The sequence below is a fragment of the Botrytis sinoallii genome (assembly GCF_014898435.1).
Source record: "Botrytis sinoallii strain Bc 23 chromosome Unknown BSIN_001, whole genome shotgun sequence".
Taxonomy (NCBI): domain Eukaryota; kingdom Fungi; phylum Ascomycota; class Leotiomycetes; order Helotiales; family Sclerotiniaceae; genus Botrytis; species Botrytis sinoallii.
In genome coordinates, this window is record NW_024066028.1 from 3,592,852 (window position 1) to 3,616,350 (window position 23,499).

Consider the following 23,499-nt stretch of genomic DNA (forward strand, 5'->3'; position numbering starts at 1 on the left):
TCAGATTGCGTGGTTGTATGTTTTCCTGCACAGGTACCTACCTAGGTATGGAGAATAATTGAGGAATCTCGTACTCGTTTTCTTATTTTGAGGGTGAGGGTGAGAGGGTGAGGGCTTGGTTTGGTTGGGTAGGTAGGGTAGGTAGGTATGGATGGGGATAGGGATGGGGATGGGGTTCTTGAATTTCTTGTGTAAAGGAGTGGGAGGGGAAGTGGGAGGGGAAGTGGGAGGGGAAGTGGGAGGGGGAGTGATGGATCAAATGAGATGGAATGGGATGGGATGGGATGGGATGGGATGGGATGAGATGGGATGAGATGAGATGAGTTTTTGGCGGTGAATGGATGGGTGATGGGTGATGGGTGATGGGTGAAGATAAAAGGTGGTGTGAGCTTATGGTTTATAGATTGAGTAGGGGTTTAAATGGGGATACGTGTACAGAATGGTATGTTTTAGGGGAGAGGACAGTGGTGATAGATAGATAGTTAGGGGGGAGGAAGGCGGTGGGTATGTTGGTATTTGGGTAGATAGTATGGAGGTAGGTATGTAGGTAGGTATGTAGGTAGTATGGAATGATTGTGGTGATTAGATGGATGGGAATTATGCTATGGATTTGAATTTTGAAGCTGTAGTTTATTTGGAGATTGGGATGGATAGGGATGGGATAGATGGGATGGGATGAGGTTGATGGGATGAAGATGAGGTTGATGGCTACCTATGTAGTTACTTAGTACCTAAGAGCGAGACAGCGATAGGTAGAGATAGAGAGATATACAGAGTATGTACATACTAAAATCCTCGGTTAGAAGTGGGTAGTAGATGATTTTATTGTTCCTTGCTATGCTATGTGGTGAGATTTATACTTTGTACTCCGTATGTAGATTTGGCTCGGGTTAGATGTCGGGTTAGCTGGGTAGATACTAGATACTAGATAGTGTACCGGTATTGATACTTTTAGAGAGAGTTTGGGGGTTGATTGATTGATTAGTTGATTAGTTGATTGGTCGGTTGGTTTATAGGTACCTAGTATAATTGTAATCTGAAGCTTAGGATTTGGGTATAATGTACGATAGGCACCTAGGTATGGAGTACGATACTTTCCAAGGAGAATAGGAGAATAGGGGATTTGTTATCTTTACTTTGATTATGTATTTGCGTATGATATATGATATAGTTTATTATCTTTGAGTGTGATGAGATATCATATATCGATTCAATTGGTGACGATGAGATTCCGAATCCAATGGAAATTGTTCATATTGTTATTTGACTACTAGGTGGGTATTGGACTCTTCCAAGGTTGTAATGGCGTGGCGCGATATAATAAATTGTACGTGAAATGGACATGGTGTCCTGTAGGCTGTAGGACGATACGACACCATGGCGATTGGCATGTAACAGAGTCGATATGAGTCGATCGTGGTCATACTGGAAATCGGAAATCGTAACCGAGGAGTATTTCATTGACTAAGCTATGTGTCATCAAGGTCCACGGGTGTTGGGGTTTTTTGGAGAGCGGTCTCGATACATACCCAGTAGGTACGGTACTAAGTAATATTAAATATTCACTTCAGCTAGCTCACGAAACGGGCTCACCGTTAGTCATGCATTTCATCCGTCTATCAGGTCTTCAAAACACATCACATCGTAGGTTCAAGAAAAGATGCGATGCGAACGATGCGAAATTCACCAAAATTCAGCACTCGTCACCACATATACCTGCCTGGTTTTGATGTAAGACCATCCTAATTCCAAGACGAAAACCATGACGCCTGCTTCCTCTGAGTTCTCGAACACCCGACGTCTTACAGACTCTTATCTTACTTCATGGAATCATTAATGAAAGAGATGAGTAAATATGAGCCAGGCCGCAAGGGATCAAAGCGAGTAATTCTCGCACCAAGAATGAATGAACACCCAGGTGGAGAACACAGGATGAACGTCGGACACTTGAATACATCCGTGTCCATGTTTCGCGGCGACTTTTGGAATCCTCGCATCGGATTACGTGGGGTGTGATTGGGTGGGATGGATCTGGTCATTCCAAAGCGAGCGGATTCGGCTAGGAGTCGAGAAGAATCTAGATGGATGGAAAGGTTGGCTGGGATGAAGAGTGGATGGAAATGGGGATTGGGACGCCTCCATTTACCCTTTCCTTCTCTTGCTTTCCTCTGGTAAGTTGTGAGTGAGAAATTGATTGAATAATGTGATTTAGGTAGAAGGGATCGATGGAGAGGAAAGTGTTTGGAGACTTTTTTATTCTTCTTCTCCGATGACTCCTTTGTTTCTGTATATCCTCGAATTTGAGTTTATCGGTTGATGAAGGGGTATATATATATACATACACGTATATTATATTCGATTAATCTTCATCGTCTTTCTTCCCTTTTTACCTTTTCCCTAGATCTTATTTCTTGGATTAATAATCCATCAAGCATCTGCCAAAGACGACTCAAAAAACAACCTTAATTGAAAAAACCTTTTTTACCCCAGGATTCTTTAATTGAATTTTATATAATTGGACCTGGACCCTCTATTCCTCTATCTGTCAAAGAATTCCAATTTCTTGGGTTGCCCTAGTCTACCGGGCATATTTTTATTTTCTTTTCTATATCTATCACAAAGCCATTCTTTTTTCCAACAAGTCTCTCCAATCGGACTTTTATCATCTTCTATATCCGTTTATTTTCGATCCTCCGTTCATTTTATTCTTTCCTCCGTTCCAAACACGGACGAGGAATCCCGCCGAATTCGTCCGTTGGCAAGGGTTTAAATACAAGATTTACTTTTCACACCTGACTTCTTAAAGTACATACCTCGTAGTCAATTAAAGATTACTTCTTCAAATACTTGAACGATATCTAGGTGCCGACTGGAGCTGTCTTTTACTCATTTCTCCCGTACTTCTAAGAAGTCTCATCCGCAAGAGAAACATTATACAACGGGATACCAAATGATGACAGACCAAAAGGTACCACCCACTACCAGTGCTTCGATCAGTTCTTCAAGCATCATGCACGAGAAATCAGACGCCGAACAAGCGGTTCTAGCACGCGAAGCTATGAAGAAAGACGCTGAGTTGTCAGAGAAACCTTCGGAAACCATGCCTTCGGTCCATGAAGGCGATAATGATCATCCTATAGAGTTGAAGAAGACAAAAAGTGCAGCAGAGATACAGCAAGAGGAGTTGAACAGAGTTCACACAAGCGCAGAGGGTATAGAATATCCAACTGGAGTTAAATTACAGTTGATTAGTTTGGCCTTATGTTTATCAGTCTTCTTGATGGCTTTGGTAAGTTTTGTCGAGTTTCCCTAGGATCATGGTATTCTTTTGTGTATGTGTGTTCTAATTGGCGAACAGGATAACTCTATCATTGCAACGGCTATTCCTAAGATTACTGATCAGTTTCACTCGTTGAACGATGTTGGATGGTACGGATCGGCATGTAAGAATCCCTACTATTTGTTGGTTTTGTAGCCCCATGGGGAAGAAATTGTTGAAAGTAGAACTTGACCACTAACATCATGCCTTTCCCAGACTTACTCACCACTGCTTCCTTTCAACTCCTTTTTGGAAAATTCTACTCATACTTCTCGATAAAATGGGTTTACCTGGTTGCGATTGGTATCTTCGAGCTCGGCAGTTTGATCTGTGGTGTTGCACCAAATTCAATTGCGTTGATCATTGGTAGAGCTATTGCTGGCTTGGGTAGTGCTGGAATCTTCTCTGGTGCTTTGATCATTGTCGCATACTCAGTCCCATTGGTTAAGAGACCCATGTATACTGGTTTAATTGGAGCTATGTATGGTATTGCCTCTGTTGCTGGACCTCTACTTGGAGGTGTATTCGTAAGTCTGACTTGTAACATTTCACTTTACGAGGACACAAACACTGACTTGAACAGACTGATAAAGCAACTTGGCGTTGGTGCTTCCTAATCAATCTGCCAATTGGAGCTGGTGAGTCCCTCCAGAATTTTGTGAGAAAAGCAATCGCTAATTGTTCAATTTCTTAGTTACTGTTCTTGTTATTTTGGTCTTCTTCAAAGCTCCCGATAGAGAAGCTGTTGCAGACCTCCCATGGAAAGAACGCATAAAGGAATTCGATCTTCTAGGTACCGCATTCTTCATCCCAGCTATCATCTGTCTATTGCTCGCACTTCAATGGGGTGGAACCAAATATCCTTGGGGAAATGGACGTATCATCGCACTTTTCGTACTTTTCGGAGTGTTGATCGGAATATTCATCGCCATCCAATTCTGGAAGGGAGATAGCGCCACCGTACCACCCAACATTATGAAGAAGCGAAGCATGTGGTCTGCTGCATGGTTCTCCTTCTGTCTCGGATCATACTTCCTGCTTTTGATCTACTATCTTCCTATTTGGTTCCAAGCCGTCAAGGGGGATTCGGCTGTCAAATCTGGCATTTCTAACATACCAATGGTCTTGACCTTGGTCATTGTCAGGTTCGTACAATCTTTCTTAATTTCGCGGAACTTCATACTAACTAATTCTTCAAGTATCATCTCCGGTGCCCTTGTCACAATAGTCGGTTATTACGCACCACTTATGATCGTTTCCTCGGTCATCGCATCCATCGGGATTGGTCTCCTAACCACCTTCAAGCCAGACACTAATCACGCTGCCTGGATCGGTTACCAATGTCTCGCTGGTATCGGTATTGGTTTCGGTATGCAACAGCCTCTTATAGCCTGCCAAACCGTCCTCGACATTTCTCAAGTGCCAACCGGTACTTCAGTCATCATTTTTGTCCAAACACTCGGAGGAGCTCTATTTGTTTCCATTGGTCAAAATGTGTTTACAAATAAACTTGCCCAGAATTTGGCACATTATGTACCGGATCTCAACCCAGCAGTCGTTTTAAGCACAGGTGCTACTAGCATTCAAAAAGATATCGCACCAGAATATTTGGCTGGTGTGACAATTTCTTATAACAATGCGTTGACGCAATCATTCTTGGTGGCTGCGGTTATGGCTGCACTTACTATTATTGGCAGTTTGGCCATTGAATGGAATAGTGTTAAGGGAAAGAAAATTGAAATGGCTGCTGCTTAATTCCTGATTCGAGCTGGTTTTCAATTTCATCGTTATAACTTCAAGCTTACGGTTTGCATTTTAGATCATGTGGGATGGAAATTATGATCTTTTTTGGGATGTGCTGCATTTTTTGCGTTGTACTATATACCCCTTTGGCGTTTCGGAAGAAAGATTTGGCCAAATGGCTATTGCTTTTGAAGTGAAGTGAGGGCAGCTCACTTGGCTCCTCATACTGATTTGACACATGAGATAGGGGTTAAGTGCTTGAAAGGCTGGAGGATTTGATAGATAATGGATGAATGCATAGATGGATGATGGAATATGGAATATGTATAAATGGAGAGATAGATGAAGGGGGGTAGCAACTAAACTCTACTACTCATTTAAATTAATAGAAAGAGATACTAATCTTAATCATTCATTGTCTATTTCACATCTCGAGATCGTAATGTATGTGCTATGTGATCTCAGGCCACCACTATCTTTATTTATTCCTGCTTTCTCTACTTGGATTGATCCATCGCCTAAACCGCCGATTTTGTCGTAGAGTACAGTACCAATAAACCAACTCATTTCTTAGCCGAAACGCTAGTACGCGCCATCTGCACTTCTCTCCAATACCAACACCCCACCAATGCTGCACCAGGCCCCACAAGCACATTCGCAAGAAGTAATAGCGCAGCGGCTTTGCCGACATCGATGGTGGTTCGACCGACGCGTTTGATGTCCCATACTGCGTTGCAGCACATGATGTAGGTAGCGAGGTGGAAGGACCAGAAATTGATGAGGAAGTAGGTGTGGAGGGGGGAGGGGGGGATGTTGGAGAGAGTCGGGAGGAAGATGGAGGAGAGCGAGAGGAGGGGGTTGGGGACGAGGAAGATGTAGATGAGAGAAGTGAGGTGGAGTAGGAGACCGAGGATGAAGGTGGAGAGGTAGAGGGTGCGCAGGGGGCGGATGTCGGTGGGGTGTGGGAGGCGGTGGGGGTTTGAGTGGGTGGGGGGATGAGGGTTTTGAGGATGGTGCTGCTGAGGAAGGTGAGGAGGGTGGTGAGGGAGGGGAGGAGGGGGAAGATTTGGGTGAGGGGGAGGGTGAATAGGAATGGGAATGTGAGGGGGAGGGGGAGGATGAGGAGGAGCGTAGGGAGAATGTAGCAGAGGAGGAGGCAGGGGAGAATCGCTTTCATGTAGTGAGCGGGGACGAGACGGGAGAGCGGCCACCAGTAGGGTTCAGCGTTGGAGAAGAGGGTGTAGGCGGTGTAGAAGATGGGGGCGATGATGCCGAAGCCGAAGTACTGGGATAGGGCGAGCCAGATGGTTGGGCTGGGTGATGGGTGTTAGTTTTTTATTTCTTGATAGTTGTTTTTTCTTTGGAAAATGTGAAAACCGAGAAAAGGGAAAGAGAAAGTGAAAGAGAATTCCTTACAGAGCCACGAGATTCATATCATTACGCTTGCGACAACCCTCCACCAACCAGACAGCCAAAGGCTGAACCAACATGCCATAGAAATACACACTCAACACCCCCAACCTATGATCTTTCTCCGCCGCGCGTCGCGGACTCCTCAGAATCCCCGCAAACTCCTCCGCCAACCCCGCCTTTTTCGAATGCATCCACATGCCATAATACGCGCACGCCGCCAGCGCCATATAAACCGCCATCTGCAGCCAACCAGTGCGCCCTCGCAATTCCGGGGCCTGCGCCAACTCATCTTTGTACGGGATGAGTTTGGGACGGGGTGGAAGCTCCACCATATCTAATTTCTCCGCGTACGGCTGGTTTCCCGAGAAATTAAACATGACGTCTTCAGTATCCGTGAGGGGCAAGAGCGTCAGCGCGATGAATTTGTGGAGACGATCGTCCATGGCCTCGGTGCGCTGTTGCTCGTGCGACGCATCTTTCAGGATTATCGCGCGCGATTCGCGCCGCGCTTGGAGATCCGCGAACATTGTTGTGATTTGGGACGTTGTGGGTTTGGGGGAGATGTTCAGCAATTTCACGAGCGAATTGACAAAGGCGGCGGAAGTTTCAAACGCAGAGTTGCCGCCGTGGCCGCTGATGGGGTTGAATTTATGCGCGGAATCTCCAATCGTGACGATGCGCTCGAAATGCCATTTCTTGAATACGTATTCTGGGAGTGCCGTGAGGGTCGAGGTGATTTTGCGGTCTTGCAGGACTTTGAAGGTGATTTCGGGGGTGATGGGGTCGTTTTCGTGGGCTTTGAGGACGGCGGCTTCCTCGGCTTTGGTGTAGCGGGGGATGTCGCGGCCGTAGAGGGTGGTGGGGTGTTTGAAGAAGTAGAACCAGTAGACGCGGCCTTCGGGGCCGCCGTTGATGAGGTAGGAGTTTTTTCTCGCGGAAGACGGAGTGGAGGTTTCCCGGTTCGAGGCCGGGGATCGAGTTGGAGATGCCGAAGATGCAGCTGTAGTCGCAAGGAGGGGCTGGGATGGTGTTAGTTGAGGGATTTTAAGGTATTTGGAGGGAAGGGAGTGTTTGGTGTTTGGCGTGAGAGCTGGGTGTGATTGATGTTTGAAACTTGACTTCTTGATAGTGTGTGAAATAGTCTGGACTAGCAAACTAGATCTGAGCTTTTGTCATATGAAAGTAGCTCCACAATTGAAGTGCATTGAACACTGTAAAAAATCTAAATGCTCTGACAGGATTCAGAACCCCAAGAAGCATTGATTTTCTGACCGCAGTCTAGACTCATGGAGACCCCGCTTCCAGATATGTTTCAAACCTAGGGCAATGAAAACCCACCACATGGCAAGAATCAACAAATAAATAAAGACCTACCATTCTCTTCCCCAGCAGGGATATAGCCCGGAATTTTCTCTTCAGCCAGCCTCCACATTTCCGATCTAGTCTTGCTGTGAATCCCGTCACCACCAACCAGTATATCACCTGTGAACTCCGATCCATCCGTCATGATTGCTTTGACGCCCTTCTCATTCATCTCGATCTTCGCGAGACGTTTCTCGGTTAGAACCTTCGACTTATCTCTAATATTATCATACAGCACCTTTAGCACTTCCTGACGATCGAGAAACAAAATGGGATATCCATGTCTACACTGCATCAGAACATACTCTAGTTTTCCCAACGGCACCCGTATGTATGTATTTACCTCTGTTCGAAAGAATGTCTCATCCCAGAATGACCTGCGATCCTCTCACCCTTACTATTGCGAAAATTGAACCGCTCAACCGGAGGCGCCAGTCCCAGAATCTTGTCGAACAATCCCAATTGATCGAGGATTCGGTTGCCGTTAGGGAGCAATCCTATGCTGGCCCCGACTTGGGGAGCTATGGCGGGGTAGGCCTCCAGAATGATAAAATCGATTCCGTTCAGCTGAAGCATGTTGCCCAACACGAGACCAGCCACACTGCCTCCAATGATAACAACTCTGAATGAGGTTTTGTCGGCCATCTTCGCAGCTGACTGTTAGCGTAATCCGTGTCGTCGTGCCTCGTAATCTTCAATGAAAAAAAAAATTGCTGGAAGTTTGTTATTCTGCAGATGAAAAGAAAGATCAAAGCGCTTCTATATACTTATCCTGCCAGAACGTACACAGGCCCGGCGCTAGGAAACCAAGATCGTTCTTAGTCTATTCTACTATCGCGTAGCATATGCAAAGAAATATTATAATCCTTCTATATACTGTACTTGTCCCACCAGAAAGTACACAGGTCCGGAGCTAAGAAACCAAGACCATTCCTAGCGTGGCTACCTATCGCGTGGCATGTGCATTGACTAGCTTCGAAGCTGCATGTGTTCTGACTGTGAGAGTACTCGTGCTGCCAGAAAGTATGCAACTCCGATGCTAGATGCACATACCACAAGATGGTAAACTACAAGAGGACTAACCTGGTTTTCACAGCGCCGGAGTTGCATACTTTCTGGCCGCACGAGTACTTGGAAACGTTGTAACTCTCAAATTGTTTGTTGGACCTGATCACCACGTGGAGAAAAAACCATGTTGTTCATATGGACAAGAGCCCTGATGCTTGGAGAATAACGGGCCGCTCTGCATACTCACCATTTAGACAGATAAGGAATCAACCTGTGGCATCCTACGGACGTCTTGGCTCCTTGCATAATTCAAGAATAAGAATTTGCTCTTACTTAGGCATCTCAGAGCCCGACAGCGTGGTCCATAAGGGAGATAACCGGCAAAATCCATCACCCAAGACAATATGATATATCAAATGTGCAACTCGCCCATGTTCTGCCACCGCCATAAATCAAAAATATGCAACGCTTCCACCTACGATGCCAATATTCTTCACCCATCCAATCATATGAATTAATTCATGAAATAAGGTTCCGGGAATTCAACGGAGATCATCTCAAAAGTGGATAGTGGATAAATAAGTGGTACAACAAAACATATTACAATTCTCTCCCTGTCGACCGAACCACACTCATAAGAAAAGAATGTGAATATGTATTCTCAAGGGACAACACTCCACACTCTCCACTCCCGAATCCTTTCAAACGGTTTCTGACCGCATTAGGAAAGGGATGGACGTTGATAAAAGTGGACGATTTCTGAACAAAAGCAAGATGACAATGGAACGACTTGTAACATCCATGGGTATCACTACACGAAACGTTTGTATTACCCCGTACTCTATATACCTTGTTCGGGGCAGGTGTTCCGAATATGATGTATTCCCAAATGGGGCTTGCTCGGCTGATCGACCCCATGGTGTGCGGTCCGACGAGGACGAAAGAAGACATCAATATTTGTCCCCTGGCAAACCGACATTAAAATTTCCTAGCCTGCATGAAAAATTGTTGGTAGTTATATGATTCCCACATGGAAATAAGATTTTTTGCCGTTTGGTGATCTTCCTTTTAGACATGGTATCGCCTATGGCTCTTGACAATACTTGAAACAATTCGTTGTGTTAAAGGGTAAGGTTTGCACAGATCTAAAATTGCTGTGTATCCTTTCGTGGTATAACATTGCTTTTTAAACTTTTGAGGTTTGCAAAAAGAACCGCAAATATGGAACCTCAGCCCAACCCTCAGGGTTTTGCTCTTGAAGGCTCGACTTTAAAGAACTCCCTAAGACCTAAATCCGCTCTGGTGCAACTTATTACATTTCACTCGGAGTTCACTTATCTTCATGACTCTGGCAGTTGTGCTATTCGATCGTTCTGTTTGTAGCTTCATTTCCGAGGTTAACTTCGTCAAAAGAGTGCCGGTGGTGTGCTGAGCACATATTAGACTAGACCATCATGGTTTTAGAACAGAGGGCTCTTACAATTGTCATTGTCAATTTTGTATTTCTTGGACTATCGACCATTACATTAGCATTGCGATGCTTGGTTCGGGTAACGCGTGAAGCGTTCGGCTTGGACGATTGGATGATACTGCTGGGATGGGTATATAGAGTACCGTTTCTCATAATTTGGCGAGTTTGCTAATTTGATATAGATCATATTTGTGATGAATGTCTCCATGTCGACGATGTCCGCAATCCATGGCCTGGGTGTTCATAACCTTACTATTACTGCCGCAGAAATGGAGCCTGCAGTCAAGGTTAGTACATACATGCGGATAGTGGTATTGAAATTAAGGTCGCTAATTAAAGAGAACAGTACTTTACTCTCTTTCAACTTTTCACCTTGACAGGTACATTGCCAGTCAAAGCTAGCATCTGTATCTCCCTAATGCGCATAACACCCAGCCTGACCTACAGAAAAATTCTCTACGCAATCATGGCAGGGTCCGTAGCGACAGTCCTCATTTCCGACATAGCTGTTATTGTAACATGTCGACCCATGGCATTCACCTGGGACAAAACCATTCCCGATGGGAAATGCAGCAGTATCAATGCTATCCTCATCCTAAGCTATTGTTTCTCGGGCATGAACATCATCACCGACTGGTCTACTGCCCTTATCCCCCGCATTCATAGTATGGAACTTGAAACTCTCTCCCAGAATCAAAGTCGCCATCAGTATTCTCTTAGGAATGGGTATGTTCGCTAGCATAGCCACGATAATTCGTGTCAAATATTTTCCCAACTATGCAAAAGCAGTTGACTATCTCTATGGCGTGGCTCCCATCGTCTGGTGGTCTACCATCGAAATCGGTCTAGGAATAATAGCAGCATGTCTCAGTGCTCTCAGACCATTACTCCGTTTCGCTTAGGAAACGGTTCCTATGGCCCCTCAGACGATAGACCCAGCCCTCCAACCATTGCAACACCTCATAAAAAAGGCTACATGAAAGCTCGCGCCATCAGATTACGGAATATTGAAGACGGTCTTGCAACGACGATGGTTACGGAAGCTGGGAACGACACTGCAGATAATTATAATGAAAGCATAAATGCTAGCGATGGGGATAAGAGTAGTCAAAGGGGGATATTACAGCATATTCCAGAGCATCCCGAACCGAAATGCACCGGGAAGGAAGTAGGTATTTTGGTTACGCAAATTTATAAGATTGAGAATGAAGACACTGAAGACAATGTCTCGAAAGACAGAGGTTGTAAATACAATGGTAACAATGAGTCAAGGGAACGAACAATACAGGATATAGTATAAGTATAGCTTATGACGACAGGCTACGTACCATACTTGCAATGACATTGGCGGAATGGAACATTTTGTAAGTATGGGGATCTGTAAGAGTTTGACGTGTGACAGGGACGATGAATTTAATAAGAAATGATGATTTGAGTGTTGATCGTGCATCAGATGTTGTTACTGATATCTTGAAGCTGGAGAAACCCCCAGAACTACCCGAGAACCTAAATTCTCTAAACAATACATCCACCTCGGATGCTGCATAAACCGAATACACTTGACTGGTGGTTGACAAACATGTCTGCGTGGTCTGCTTGATAGGGGAACAAAGCAAACGCGAAAAGAAAACAATGATGAGGTAAAACTGTGTACATATGCCGTTTTTGAAGCAGATAACATAGCAAAATGAACAATCTGGTGAGAATCGTGTCATGCCAAATGACCATATCGTAGAAAGCGATTGCCGATTCATCAAGCAGCTTTATCTAACTGTAAAGATACAAGAATGCTGTTCCGGGTGACGCGGTCTACCCACAGCTTCACTACTAGAAGCCGAACCTTGTGGAACACAATCAGGAGCCGCCTTAGGTGTGAAAGCGAATCATTGTATTTTGGAAACTTTCAGAAAGATTGATAGCTTCATCGTTGCCAAAATGAGTGTTGACGTAAAGTTGAACGCTAGTGAAAAAGGTCGTGCCCCTTAGATATCCTATCACGTGACGCGGCTAGCTCAAATGACTAAAACGGATTAGCGCGTTCCTTGCTCACTGATCCAGCCGTTTACAATTGTCGTCGTCGCAAGTGACAAGGCCAGTTTTTAGAAGCAATACAACCACATATCCTCTCCACATTTCAAATCCCATATTCCGCAACATACCCTTAGTCTGGGTATCTCTTAAATCCTCTTAATTAATTTCCACAACTCTTGTACTTTCAAACTTCCGTTTGTTTTTAATTGAGCACGTTTCTGGGTAAACAGCGCCTCTCTGCGCAGATAGCTTGCCCACTACATTGGGTCAACAATTAAATAAGGCCATTTCCTTTGATCGCATAGATCAGAGAACCAGTAAATATGGCTCCACTACCAATCAAGTTTACGGAGCTTCTCCAGGTATGATATGAGTTGTGCGATGATGGGATTGTTGACTTGTGTTTACTGACTTTAATTTAGTTAACAAGTGTCGGGGTTGAGGTATGTACCAGCCACAACACAGCTATTCTCACCAGCTTCTGCCATAACGACTTCAGCTTCAAACATCCAATCTCGATCTGGCTTGCTAACAATTAATCCTGTAGGCACAATCGATAGGTTTTAATTCGTGTGTAAGTAATTCCGTAATTTTGAATTGAGCATTGGGCATGTGTTGACTACTCGAATAGACACTGGAGTCAGATTCCTACATCTGCGTACGAGAAAAGAAGAACGAAGCTGCACAACCAGAAGTCGTCATCGTTGATCTAAAGCAGAACAATGCTGTCACTCGAAGACCTATTAAGGCGGATAGTGCCATCATGCACTGGTCGAAACAGGTCATCGCATTAAAGGCACAATCAAGGACCTTACAGATATTTGACTTGGGCGCCAAGGCAAAGCTGAAGTCTGCTACCATGAACGAAGATGTTGTCTTCTGGAAATGGTTCAGTGAGACAAGCTTGGGTTTGGTTACTGATACAACAGTTTATCACTGGGATGTATTTGACCCAAATCAGGCTTCCCCGGTAGAGGTCTTCAAGAGAAATCCAAATCTTGCTGTGAGTCTTATTTATTTCTGAGAAAAGGATTGGTATTAATGTTATGCTAGGGATGCCAAATTATCAACTATCGTGTTAGCGGCGATGGAAAGTGGATGGTAGTCGTAGGCATTACACAACAACAAGGACGAGTGGTAGGAGCGATGCAACTTTATTCAAAAGACAGAGGCATCAGTCAGGCTATCGAAGGTCACGCGGCAGCATTCGGTACATTACGATTGGAATCGGCCCCAGCAGATACAAAGGTATTCACATTTTCGGTTCGGACTGCTACTGGCGCAAAGCTACACATAGTCGAGGTCGACCACCAAGCTTCAAATCCAACATTCTCGAAGAAGGCAGTCGATGTTTACTTCCCTGCTGAAGCCGTAAACGATTTCCCAGTTGCAATGCAAGTTTCACAAAAATACAGCATTATTTATTTGGTTACCAAATACGGCTTTATTCACCTTTACGATCTTGAAACCGGTACATGTATTTTCATGAACCGTATCTCGAGCGAGACGATTTTCATCACAGCTGGCGATTCGGAATCCGCAGGACTTGTTGGTGTCAACCGAAGAGGACAGGTATTGTCGGTATCTGTTGATGAAACGACAATTATTCCATACCTCCTCCAAAATCCTGCAAACTCTGGTTTAGCCGTCAAGCTTGCTTCGAGAGCCGGTCTACCTGGTGCGGACAACCTCTATGCCAACCAATTCGAGCAACTTTTGTCTGCAGGGAACTACTCTGAGGCATCAAAGATCGCTGCAAACTCTCCTCGCGGCTTCTTGCGAACCCCACAAACCATCGAACGTCTTAAGAATGTACCGGCTGTTCCAGGTCAACTATCTGTCATCTTGCAATACTTTGGTGTATTACTTGACAAGGGATCGCTGAATAAACACGAGACTTTGGAGCTTGTACGACCTGTCTTGGCCCAGAACCGAAAGCATCTTCTTGAAAAGTGGATGAAGGAGAACAAGCTTGACTGTTCCGAAGAATTAGGTGACATTGTCCGTCAACAAGATACACAGCTTGCACTTGCTATCTATCTCAAGGCAAACGTTCCTCACAAAGTTGTTGCTGCTTTCGCAGAGAGCGGCCAGTTCGAGAAGATCTTACCTTACGCCCAACAAGCAGGTTATCAACCAGACTATGTCCAATTACTTCGTAACATCATCTCCATCAACCCCGAAAAGGGAGCCGAGTTCGCTACACAGTTGGCAAACACTGAGGGTGGTTCACTTGTCGATATTGAGCGTGTTGTAGATGTATTCCAGTCTCAAGGAATGGTTCAACCTGCTACGGGATTCTTACTTGATGCATTGAAGGAAAATAAGCCAGAGCAAGGACACTTGCAGACTCGTCTTCTTGAAATGAATCTCATGAATGCTCCTCAAGTTGCCGACGCCATTCTTGGTAATGAGATGTTCTCACACTATGATAAGCCTAGAATCGCACAATTGTGTGAGCAAGCTGGCCTTTCTCAAAGAGCTTTGGAGCACTATGAAGACCCTGAAGCCATCAAACGCGTAATTGTCAATATTGTTGCTTCGCCAACTTTCAGTCAAGAATGGCTTACTGGTTACTTTGGTCGCTTGTCCCTTGAGCAGTCATTAGATTGTCTTGATGCTATGCTCAAGGTAAACATTCGTCAAAACCTTGCGGCTGTTGTTCAAATCGCTGTCAAATACTCTGATTTACTCGGTGCTGTCAGATTGATTGATCTTTTCGAGAAGTACAAGACTGCCGAGGGTCTCTACCATTATCTTGGTAGCATTGTCAACTTGAGTGAAGATCAAAACGTCGTGTTTAAATATATTGAGAGCGCCGCCAAGATGCAGCAATTCAACGAGGTGGAACGCATTTGCAGAGATTCCAATTTCTACAATCCTGAACGCGTAAAGAACTTCTTAAAGGAAGCCAAATTGACCGAGCAATTGCCACTCATCATCGTCTGTGATCGATTCAACTTTACTCACGAGTTGGTACTCTACCTTTATCAAAATCAACAATTTCAATCTATCGAGGTCTATGTTCAGCGTGTGAACCCAGCCCGAACACCTGCTGTTGTTGGTGGTTTACTTGATGTTGACTGTGATGAGCAAATTATCAAGAACCTTTTGAATTCAGTCAATCATGCTTCCATCCCTATCGATGAACTTGTTCATGAGGTTGAAACACGAAACCGTCTTAAGCTTCTATTGCCATTCCTTGAGGCAACCCTGGCTGCAGGTAACCAGCAACAAGCTGTATACAACGCTTTAGCAAAGATATACATCGACAGGTATGTTCATCATCACACAGTGCATGGTACGATGTAGCTAATACAAAAAAATAGTAACAATAATCCAGAGCAGTGGCTTGAGAACAACAACCAATTTGATACGTTGCTCATTGGGTTAGTCTTCTACACCCTCATTTATCGTTTCATTTACTGACCTTTTTAAGTTCGTATGCAGCAAAACGCGACCCCGGAATTGGTTAGTTGGTTTTTTTTGATTTTCTGATTTTTTTCGTTCACAATGGACTTTAATGTTCCCCTCGTATATTGAAGGTAGTGCCTTCCCATGTATACTTGGGATTTTTCAACACTAACCACCCCTTCCCTTCTGGACTGAATCTTTCTTGGATACCTGGACTCGCCCACAAACACGACCGCCCCTTCCCTTCTGGACTGGATTTCCTTATCGCACCTCAATCTCTCAACAACATGAGGTTGACCCTTCCTCATGATGCTGCAATTGATAGGCAGCAATGTAGAGAATCTTTTCACTTCTTCTTCTTCTTCTCTTCCACATCCTCTCATCTTCATGCAACCGAGATACCATTGTACGCACACGTATTGTTTCAATTACTCTGTAATAGTAACACTACTCCTACAATACTGTTTGTCAAATCATCGATATCTACTCATTCTACATTCCCGGATTGGTACGATAATTCCTTGAAAGTGCATGTCAAGTCCAGGTAAGTCAAGCTAATAATCGACATTGTCGATGAGGAATATGCTAACTTTGAAAGTACTTTTCAAGTATCCATCGTTCCAATGCAATTGTAACAATCATAAATAGTATTGCCGATCTGTTTCAAAGTACTTGTGGTCGCATCTTCTGACATTGTCGATCAAGACCTCACCCAACTTCAGCCTCATAATTGTTCACTTGAGTTGATCAATCTGGATATCAAAATTGTCACCGACGACTTTAAGATATCCTCTTCCGCCACAGGTGAGTTTCACAGTCTACCATCTTGATTGGAATAATTGTTGACTCGTGAAAAAAAGTACCTTTCGAGCTGGCTCTGCTTTAGTTGAACGACGTCGTTGTTTAATCAACTTTCCTACCACCGATTGAGCCTATAATGGCAGACGCTACCGCCACACCAGTAGTCTGTGCCGACCCTACAGATGAAGAGTATTTGTTGTACCTTGTTTGGATCTGCTTGTGTCGCACTCCTAAAAGCCTCAAAAACCCAATCCACGACATCCTCATCAGTAGTTGGAATAACCTTGAAGAACTTTCCCTAGACTCACTACTCATCTTTGCCCCTAATCTTCTGGAAATCTGTCAATCCAAAACTCCCCCATCGGTAGCGTGTCTCAAGGAAGTGCCAAACAGTCTTACCGACAGCGAAGATGGTTGGGGTGTTTATCTCCTTGTCTTGGAGAAGCCAGGTAATCGGCCAAAGATATATGTGGGCTCCGGTACAAGCTCACATGGTGGTGTCCTTAAACGTCTTCAGAATTACGACGAGAAGCAGACGTTACCCAGATTTGTGAAGGAAGCTTTCAGTGATGGGTACCAGATCGTTCATAAAGCCATGTTATGCTGGGCACCTTTACCAGCAATTGGAAAGAAGATTCAACTTCGTGCGCTCTTCCTCATCATTGAAGCTACATTCTCATTCGTCCTATGGGCCATGGTCTCACGCAAAGACTACGGCATGCCGACTTTCTGTCCTTGGTCACTACATGATCTGGAGTACGACGGTCTTTGCAGCCATTCTTCCTTGTGGGAGGGTATTCGGCATGGCTACGAGGGTCTAACTGTTGCCCAAATCGCAGCTAAGGAACTCGCACAATTGCATGCTGTCATGTCTGACTCGGAAAGAGAATCTCGTGCAAAGAGTTTAGCAAGATACAACGAGAGATGCAGAGCTACAAAGTACTTTGAGTGCAAGACCTGCAATCGTGTTTTCCTACGCCAAGTAAATCTCATTCAACACAACAAAACCAAGGTGCATCTTGACAAGACTGCCGGCCTTTACATTGTTCCAGATGCTGTTGCTTTACGTACGCATGTTTGCGAGGTCTGTGATCGTGCTTTTCGCGATCTGACTCACTTGAATGATCATAAAGTGTTGATGAAACACATGGACAAACCTATGAGAACGAGCAAGGAAGCCGAGAACAAATTGAAGTATGGCGGGAAATTTGATTGCAAAACATGCAATATGACCTATCCCCATGCATATAGTTTGGAGAAGCACTTAACAACCCAAAAGCATCTAAATAATGCCGCCGGTGTTCAAAAAGTCACAGACCATCACCGCGAGGCTCAAACGATTGCAAACGTTGCTTCGAGAAAGTTCCATTGCATCGTGTGCAATTATTCTTTTGGTAATGCATCAGATCTGGCTAGACACAAGAAAACAAGAAAGCACGAGACAGCATTGCTCGAATCAACGGTGTCGATTAGAGTAAAGAGCGATCACACTTGTGTTATATGTGGCTTCCCCTCGCCAGGACTGCACAAGTATGACCGGCACATCAAAACAAGGAAGCATTTGGACAAAGTCAGTGACCTGGCACTACGCAATGAGTCAGAACCTCACAAAGCTAAGGTTACTGCCGTGGAACAACTGGCATTATCTTCGAATATACTTCCCGTTGAACGATCGAATAAGGTTATGGTTACAACTTCTCCTGTACACTCGATAATCTCGGCTTCTATTAAAGAGTCTACTCAATCCATCATCGCACCTCCAGTCAAGAGACCACAATCTTCTATTGCAGCTACTTCGTTCAAGATATCCAAACTTTCTGCTATCTCTACTTCTCCCAGAAGATCTCCACAGGCTTTGGTCAAAGATTCTCGGAGGAAAACGCTTACAGCGGTTTCCTAAGAGCCCTCGCAACGCTATTTCTTGGACCACATTTTACCAAATATATCCATCAATTCGTAGCATTGATCATCGACCACGTCGATAACGAAGTTCTTGGACCATCATCGCTCTTATATTGTCTCCTTTGCAAGTGGAAACTTCAATAGCCATTTGCTCTACCGGATCCCAGCTTAGCTTGTGCGACAACATCGACAACTCCAAAAGTACTTTTTAAGTCCATGCAAAATTCCGATTATCTACGACATTTCTTGGGCCATAATCTTCGCTGATTATACCATTTCCTCTTCATCCGGACATTCTAATAAAAAATTTTGCTCGTCTTGTACATTACAATTCGGTAGTGCCAATTGTCACGACCAATACAATTCATTGTGTTATATTGTCTCCTGGAAGTGGACAACCTAATTTCATATCGCTCACCACGTAATAATCGGTAGTACCGGTTTCTTATCAACTTGCCGGATTTCTTTGCTAACTATTCGAAAGCTATCATTTGTTTCAGAAAGGGACATAACGATCTCGAGCTTGTTAACATCACCAATGAAAATTCCATGTACAAAGTTCAAGCTCGCTATCTCTTGGAGAGAGCTGATCGAGAGCTTTGGGAGTTTGTTCTCTCGGAAAACAATATACATCGCCGATCCGTCATTGATCAAATCATTTCTACAGCTGTTCCCGAATCAACTGAACCCGAAAAGGTCTCTGTTGCAGTCGCATCTTTCCTTAGTGCTGATCTTCCGGGCGAACTAATTGAGTTGCTCGAAAAGATTGTCCTCGAGCCTTCGCCCTTCAGTGACAATGAGAGCTTGCAAAATCTTCTCATTCTCACCGCTACTAAAGCTGATAAGGGTCGAGTCATGGATTACATTCACAAATTAGACGCATTTAACCCAGCGGATGTAGCTTCTATCTGTATTGAAGTCGGCTTGTACGAAGAAGCATTCGAGGTTTACAAGAAGATCAACGACCACACCAACGCTGCAAATGTACTCGTTGAGCACATTGTCAGTATCGATCGTGCGAACGACTATGCTGAGAAAGTGGAGCTTCCCGAAGTATGGAGTAGGGTCGCCAAGGCTCAATTGGATGGTCTACGTGTAAGCGATGGTATTGCCTCGTACATTCGCGCCGATGATCCAAGCAATTATCTCGAAGTCATTGAAATTGCAACTCATGCTGGAAAGGACGAGGACCTTATCAAATACCTTCGTATGGCCCGTAAGACTCTTCGTGAGCCTGCCATTGATACTGCACTTGCTTTTGCATATGCTCGTACCGATCAACTCAGCGAACTTGAGGACTTCCTCAGAGGAACCAATGTCGCTGATATCGAAGAATCGGGTGACAAGGCATACGCTGAAGGATTCCACCAAGCTGCGAAGATATTCTTCACTAGTATTTCAAACTGGGCCAAACTTGCCACCACCCTCGTTCATCTTGAGGAATACCAGTCTGCCGTGGAATGTGCCCGAAAGGCCAACAATATCAAGGTCTGGAAGCAAGTCAACGCTGCTTGTGTTGAAAAGAAGGAATTCCGCCTTGCCCAGATTTGTGGTCTCAATTTGATTGTTGATGCTGAGGAGTTGCAGAACTTAGTCAAGCAGTATGAACACAATGGTTACTTTGACGAACTTATTGCTCTGCTTGAGCAAGGCTTGGGTCTTGAACGTGTAAGAAATATCTCAAGCAAAGACCAAACATCTCTAGGAGACGAAGCTAATCTTGAATACATAGTCTCACATGGGATTATTTACAGCCCTTGGCGTTGCCCTTTCCAAATATCACCCAGACCGCACAATGGAGCACTTGAAGCTCTTCTGGAGCAGAATCAATATTCCCAAGGTAATTCGTGCGTGCGAGGAAGCTCACCTTTGGCCCGAGTTGATTTTCTTGTACTGCCATTATGATGAGTGGGACAATGCCGCTCTTGCAATGATGGAGAGAGCTGCCGACGCATGGGAGCACCACTCATTCAAGGATATCGTTGTTAAGGTAGCAAATTTGGAGATCTACTACCGCGCTCTAAACTTCTATCTTCAAGAGCAACCATCTCTCATTACCGATCTTCTTCAAGCACTTTCTCCAAGAATCGACGTCAACCGTGTTGTCAAGATGTTCGAAAAATCCGACAACATCCCTCTCATCAAACCCTTCCTTCTCAACGTTCAGACCCAGAATAAGAAGATTGTCAACAGTGCTATCCATGACTTGTTGATTGAAGAGGAAGATTACAAGACCCTCCGTGATTCAGTTCAGAATTACGATAACTATGATGCCGTCGAGCTTGCTCAACGATTAGAGCGTCACGATTTAGTTTTCTTCCGTCAAATTGCTTCCAACATTTACCGCAACAACAAGCGCTGGGAGAAATCCATTGCTCTTTCAAAACAAGATAAGCTTTTCAAAGACGCAATTGAGACTGCTGCTATTTCTGGCAAGGAAGATGTGGTTGAGGAGTTGCTTAGATATGTAAGTTCAATGTGTAATCCAATTTCCTCATTCCTTTGCTAATCATTCTACTAGTTCGTTGATATCGGCAGCCGTGAATGTTACGTTGGTATGCTCTATGCTTGCTACGACCTCATTCCTGTCCATGTTGTCATGGAAATTTCATGGCGTCATGGTCTTACCGACTTTACTATGCCATTCATGATCAACTACTTGGCCCAACAAAGTTCTACTATTGCTGAGCTGAAGAAGGATAATGAAGAGAGAAAGTTGAAAGAGAAGTCACAAGTTCAGGAAGAGGACAATACTCCAATTCTCGGAGGTAATCGTCTAATGATCACCGCTGGACCTACCGGACGTGCATCTCCAGCCCAGTTCGGTCACACTAATGGATTTGCACCACAACCAACAGGTTTTGGAGGATTTTAGACGATGGTTGAGGATGAAAAACGCGTTTATACATAATGATATTGCATTTGGGTTGTAACATTTTCTTGATTTTTTCATCTGGTCTGGAATTTCATGAAGATTTTACATCTTGGTACATTCCCATGATGATGATGTAATTGTATGCTTGGTGCAGCATTTACTGGGTGGAAACCTTTTCCTTGTTCAATGGGGGACTCACCATGTTTGTAACTGATAGTTTGAGGAGCGTTGATGGATTGGTCTGCTTTTAGATTCTCTGATGTACCTCTGCACAGTATGAGAAAATTAAAAGCTTGTTTTATAAAAGTTTTGATGTTGAATGGAGTGATACCAAAAGTGCCATGCTGTGCCATGCTCGCACCGTCCCGTTGATCCCGCCTTGGTATTATGTAGAGATCCTATTTGTAGATTAAAGTGAGACTGCAGCCTGGATTGTGGGAAACCCTGTCGCCACTATATCCCCTACCCCTCTTTCGATGTTTGAAAGCAATTCGATATTCGAAATAACTTCATAGATTTAAAGTCTTTGAATGTTTTAGTTAGATTCATTGATCATAAGTCCATGAATATTCTAATGAGATTCACAAATTCACACTCCATGAATATTCTAGGTACTTTTTGGATTCAAACATGGAAACACACACACATACATACATACATACACACAAGCAAACAAACGTCTTGGACGGCCCGACTAGAATCCGCACGCATATCCTCTCTCTCTCTCTCTCTCTCTCTCTCTCCAGTGTCCACACCGTTTGGATCGTCGCAATGGATTTATACCTAGGTACCTAGGTAGTAGTAGTAGTAGTAGTAGTAGTAGTAGTAGTAGTAGGTACGTACTAGGTAGGCATTCAAATTCCAAAATTTCAAAACCTTATATGATATCCATGGATGCCAAGGCTTGCCCAGGTGGGAATGGTTAGGTATAGATTGGAGATTGAAAAAATGGAGAGCGGATACGATACGATGTGATGTTCTGCAGATTTGGTGTGTGTGATTTGTGTGTGATGTTAATATTATGTTAGGTGAGATTTATGTGATGCTATGCTATGCTATGTGATGTGATGGGGTGGGTTAGGCCAAGCATGCCAATTCTGCAAGAGGGTTTCACGATGTTACTGAGGCATTTTGAACTTTGAAGGGGGGGTTTTAGTTTTTGGATGAGTTCTTGGAGGGATTCTTGGGGAGGGAAGGGGTTGGTGTTTTGATGGATGTTTTGATGGATGTTTTGATGTGCCAAGTTGCTTGGGGAGGGCTATGACACCGGGTATGCACCGAGAGTTTAGGGGTCTGGAATCTGGATGGGGTTGGGTTTTTGGTAGGTTGGGGAGGGTTTGGATAGGTTGGATGGGTTTGGATGGGTTTGATGGGGCGTGGAAATCAAATACTTTAGTAGGCTCATAGGTAGGTAGGTAGGTAGGTAGGCGCATCTAGAGAATCTGGAATCAAGGCTTGGCGGCTTCGAGACAGATTGGCGTGCCGGCTTGGCGAGGATGGCGAGGATGGGATGGGTTGCGATGTGATGCTGAGAGGCTTGGGTGCTGGGGGGTAAAGGTAAGCGTAGAGTGGTATTTTGGGTGGGAATTTTTGAGGGAGAGAGGGGAGGGGAAAAGGTTTGAAGGGGGAATGGATGTTGGAGTTGGAATTGGAGTTGGATATTGCGGCTGCGGCTGTAGTTGTGCTTGTGCTTGTGCTTGTGCTTGTGGTTTGGGAAAGTTTTCGGACAATTAGATAGCGAATCGTTTAACGCTGTAACAGTAACATACCGATAATCAGCCTGATGAATCTAGACTGCAGGATTGAGAGATGGATGGATAGAAACGATCGATCGATACCCAAGGTAATAAACATAGCCTCGGGAAGATGGAGAGAGAACGAGGGCGATATCGCTTGTGAGGTTGTATTGTACAGTATTTGTGAAGGGAAAAAAAAGTTTGGTGATCAGGTTTTGAGATTAAATTTCTTGGGAAGAGTCACACTGGGTAGGGAGGGGAGGGAGGTATGGATGAGTAACCCCTCATTATGCGTGGAGCGGAAATATTCAGGTTCAGCGCCGGCGGCCGATTTGTGCGCCGAGCCGCGGTTTGTAACTTTGGAGATTGGTCTTTGGGTAGGTTTGTAGGTTTGTAGGTATGTGTGTCACGGTTTTGAGATTGG

At 44.4% G+C, this 23,499-nt stretch overlaps 4 protein-coding genes across 4 annotated transcripts; 3 read left to right on the forward strand and 1 right to left on the reverse strand.

The window, feature by feature from the left end:
* The first annotated feature begins 2,822 nt into the window (after nt 1–2,822).
* On the forward strand, nt 2,823–5,477 carry EAF02_000806 (uncharacterized protein). Its single transcript, XM_038896854.1, has 6 exons — nt 2,823–3,289; nt 3,359–3,443; nt 3,536–3,846; nt 3,903–3,957; nt 4,014–4,464; nt 4,519–5,477. Exons 1-6 carry the CDS (start codon nt 2,951–2,953, stop codon nt 5,072–5,074), a joined length of 1,797 nt encoding a protein of 598 aa, XP_038763713.1. The 5' UTR covers nt 2,823–2,950; the 3' UTR covers nt 5,075–5,477.
* Nucleotides 5,478–5,540: 63 nt separating this feature from the next.
* EAF02_000807 (uncharacterized protein) lies at nt 5,541–8,482 on the reverse strand (the record flags this gene model as incomplete). Its single annotated transcript, XM_038896855.1, has 4 exons — nt 5,541–6,375; nt 6,479–7,622; nt 7,850–8,121; nt 8,181–8,482. 4 exons carry the CDS (start codon nt 8,480–8,482, stop codon nt 5,541–5,543), a joined length of 2,553 nt encoding a protein of 850 aa, XP_038763714.1.
* Nucleotides 8,483–10,299: 1,817 nt separating this feature from the next.
* Nucleotides 10,300–11,616, forward strand: EAF02_000808 (uncharacterized protein; the record flags this gene model as incomplete). Its single annotated transcript, XM_038896856.1, has 4 exons — nt 10,300–10,446; nt 10,499–10,603; nt 10,663–11,042; nt 11,175–11,616. 4 exons carry the CDS (start codon nt 10,300–10,302, stop codon nt 11,614–11,616), a joined length of 1,074 nt encoding a protein of 357 aa, XP_038763715.1.
* An 813-nt stretch (nt 11,617–12,429) lies between these two features.
* EAF02_000809 (uncharacterized protein) lies at nt 12,430–21,701 on the forward strand. The gene is made up of 10 exons (XM_038896857.1): nt 12,430–12,709; nt 12,770–12,790; nt 12,895–12,921; nt 12,979–13,350; nt 13,401–15,622; nt 15,677–15,736; nt 15,787–15,818; nt 18,949–20,132; nt 20,197–20,931; nt 20,986–21,701. The coding sequence occupies exons 1-10, from the start codon at nt 12,671–12,673 to the stop codon at nt 21,337–21,339; spliced, it is 5,046 nt and encodes a 1,681-aa protein (XP_038763716.1). The 5' UTR covers nt 12,430–12,670; the 3' UTR covers nt 21,340–21,701.
* The last annotated feature ends 1,798 nt before the right edge of the window (nt 21,702–23,499 follow it).

Excerpts from the sequence above, each read along its gene's own strand:
- EAF02_000806 (XM_038896854.1), top strand. The coding sequence starts at position 2,951 with ATGATGACAGACCAAAAGGTACCACCCACTACCAGTGCTTCGATCAGT. Across the intron at positions 3,290-3,358 it reads CAGTCTTCTTGATGGCTTTG|GATAACTCTATCATTGCAAC; the intron begins GTAAGTTTTGTC and ends ATTGGCGAACAG. Across the intron at positions 3,847-3,902 it reads CTCTACTTGGAGGTGTATTC|ACTGATAAAGCAACTTGGCG; the intron begins GTAAGTCTGACT and ends TGACTTGAACAG.
- EAF02_000809 (XM_038896857.1), top strand. The coding sequence starts at position 12,671 with ATGGCTCCACTACCAATCAAGTTTACGGAGCTTCTCCAG. Across the intron at positions 15,623-15,676 it reads GCAAAGATATACATCGACAG|TAACAATAATCCAGAGCAGT; the intron begins GTATGTTCATCA and ends ACAAAAAAATAG. Across the intron at positions 15,819-18,948 it reads AAAACGCGACCCCGGAATTG|CTATCATTTGTTTCAGAAAG; the intron begins GTTAGTTGGTTT and ends ACTATTCGAAAG.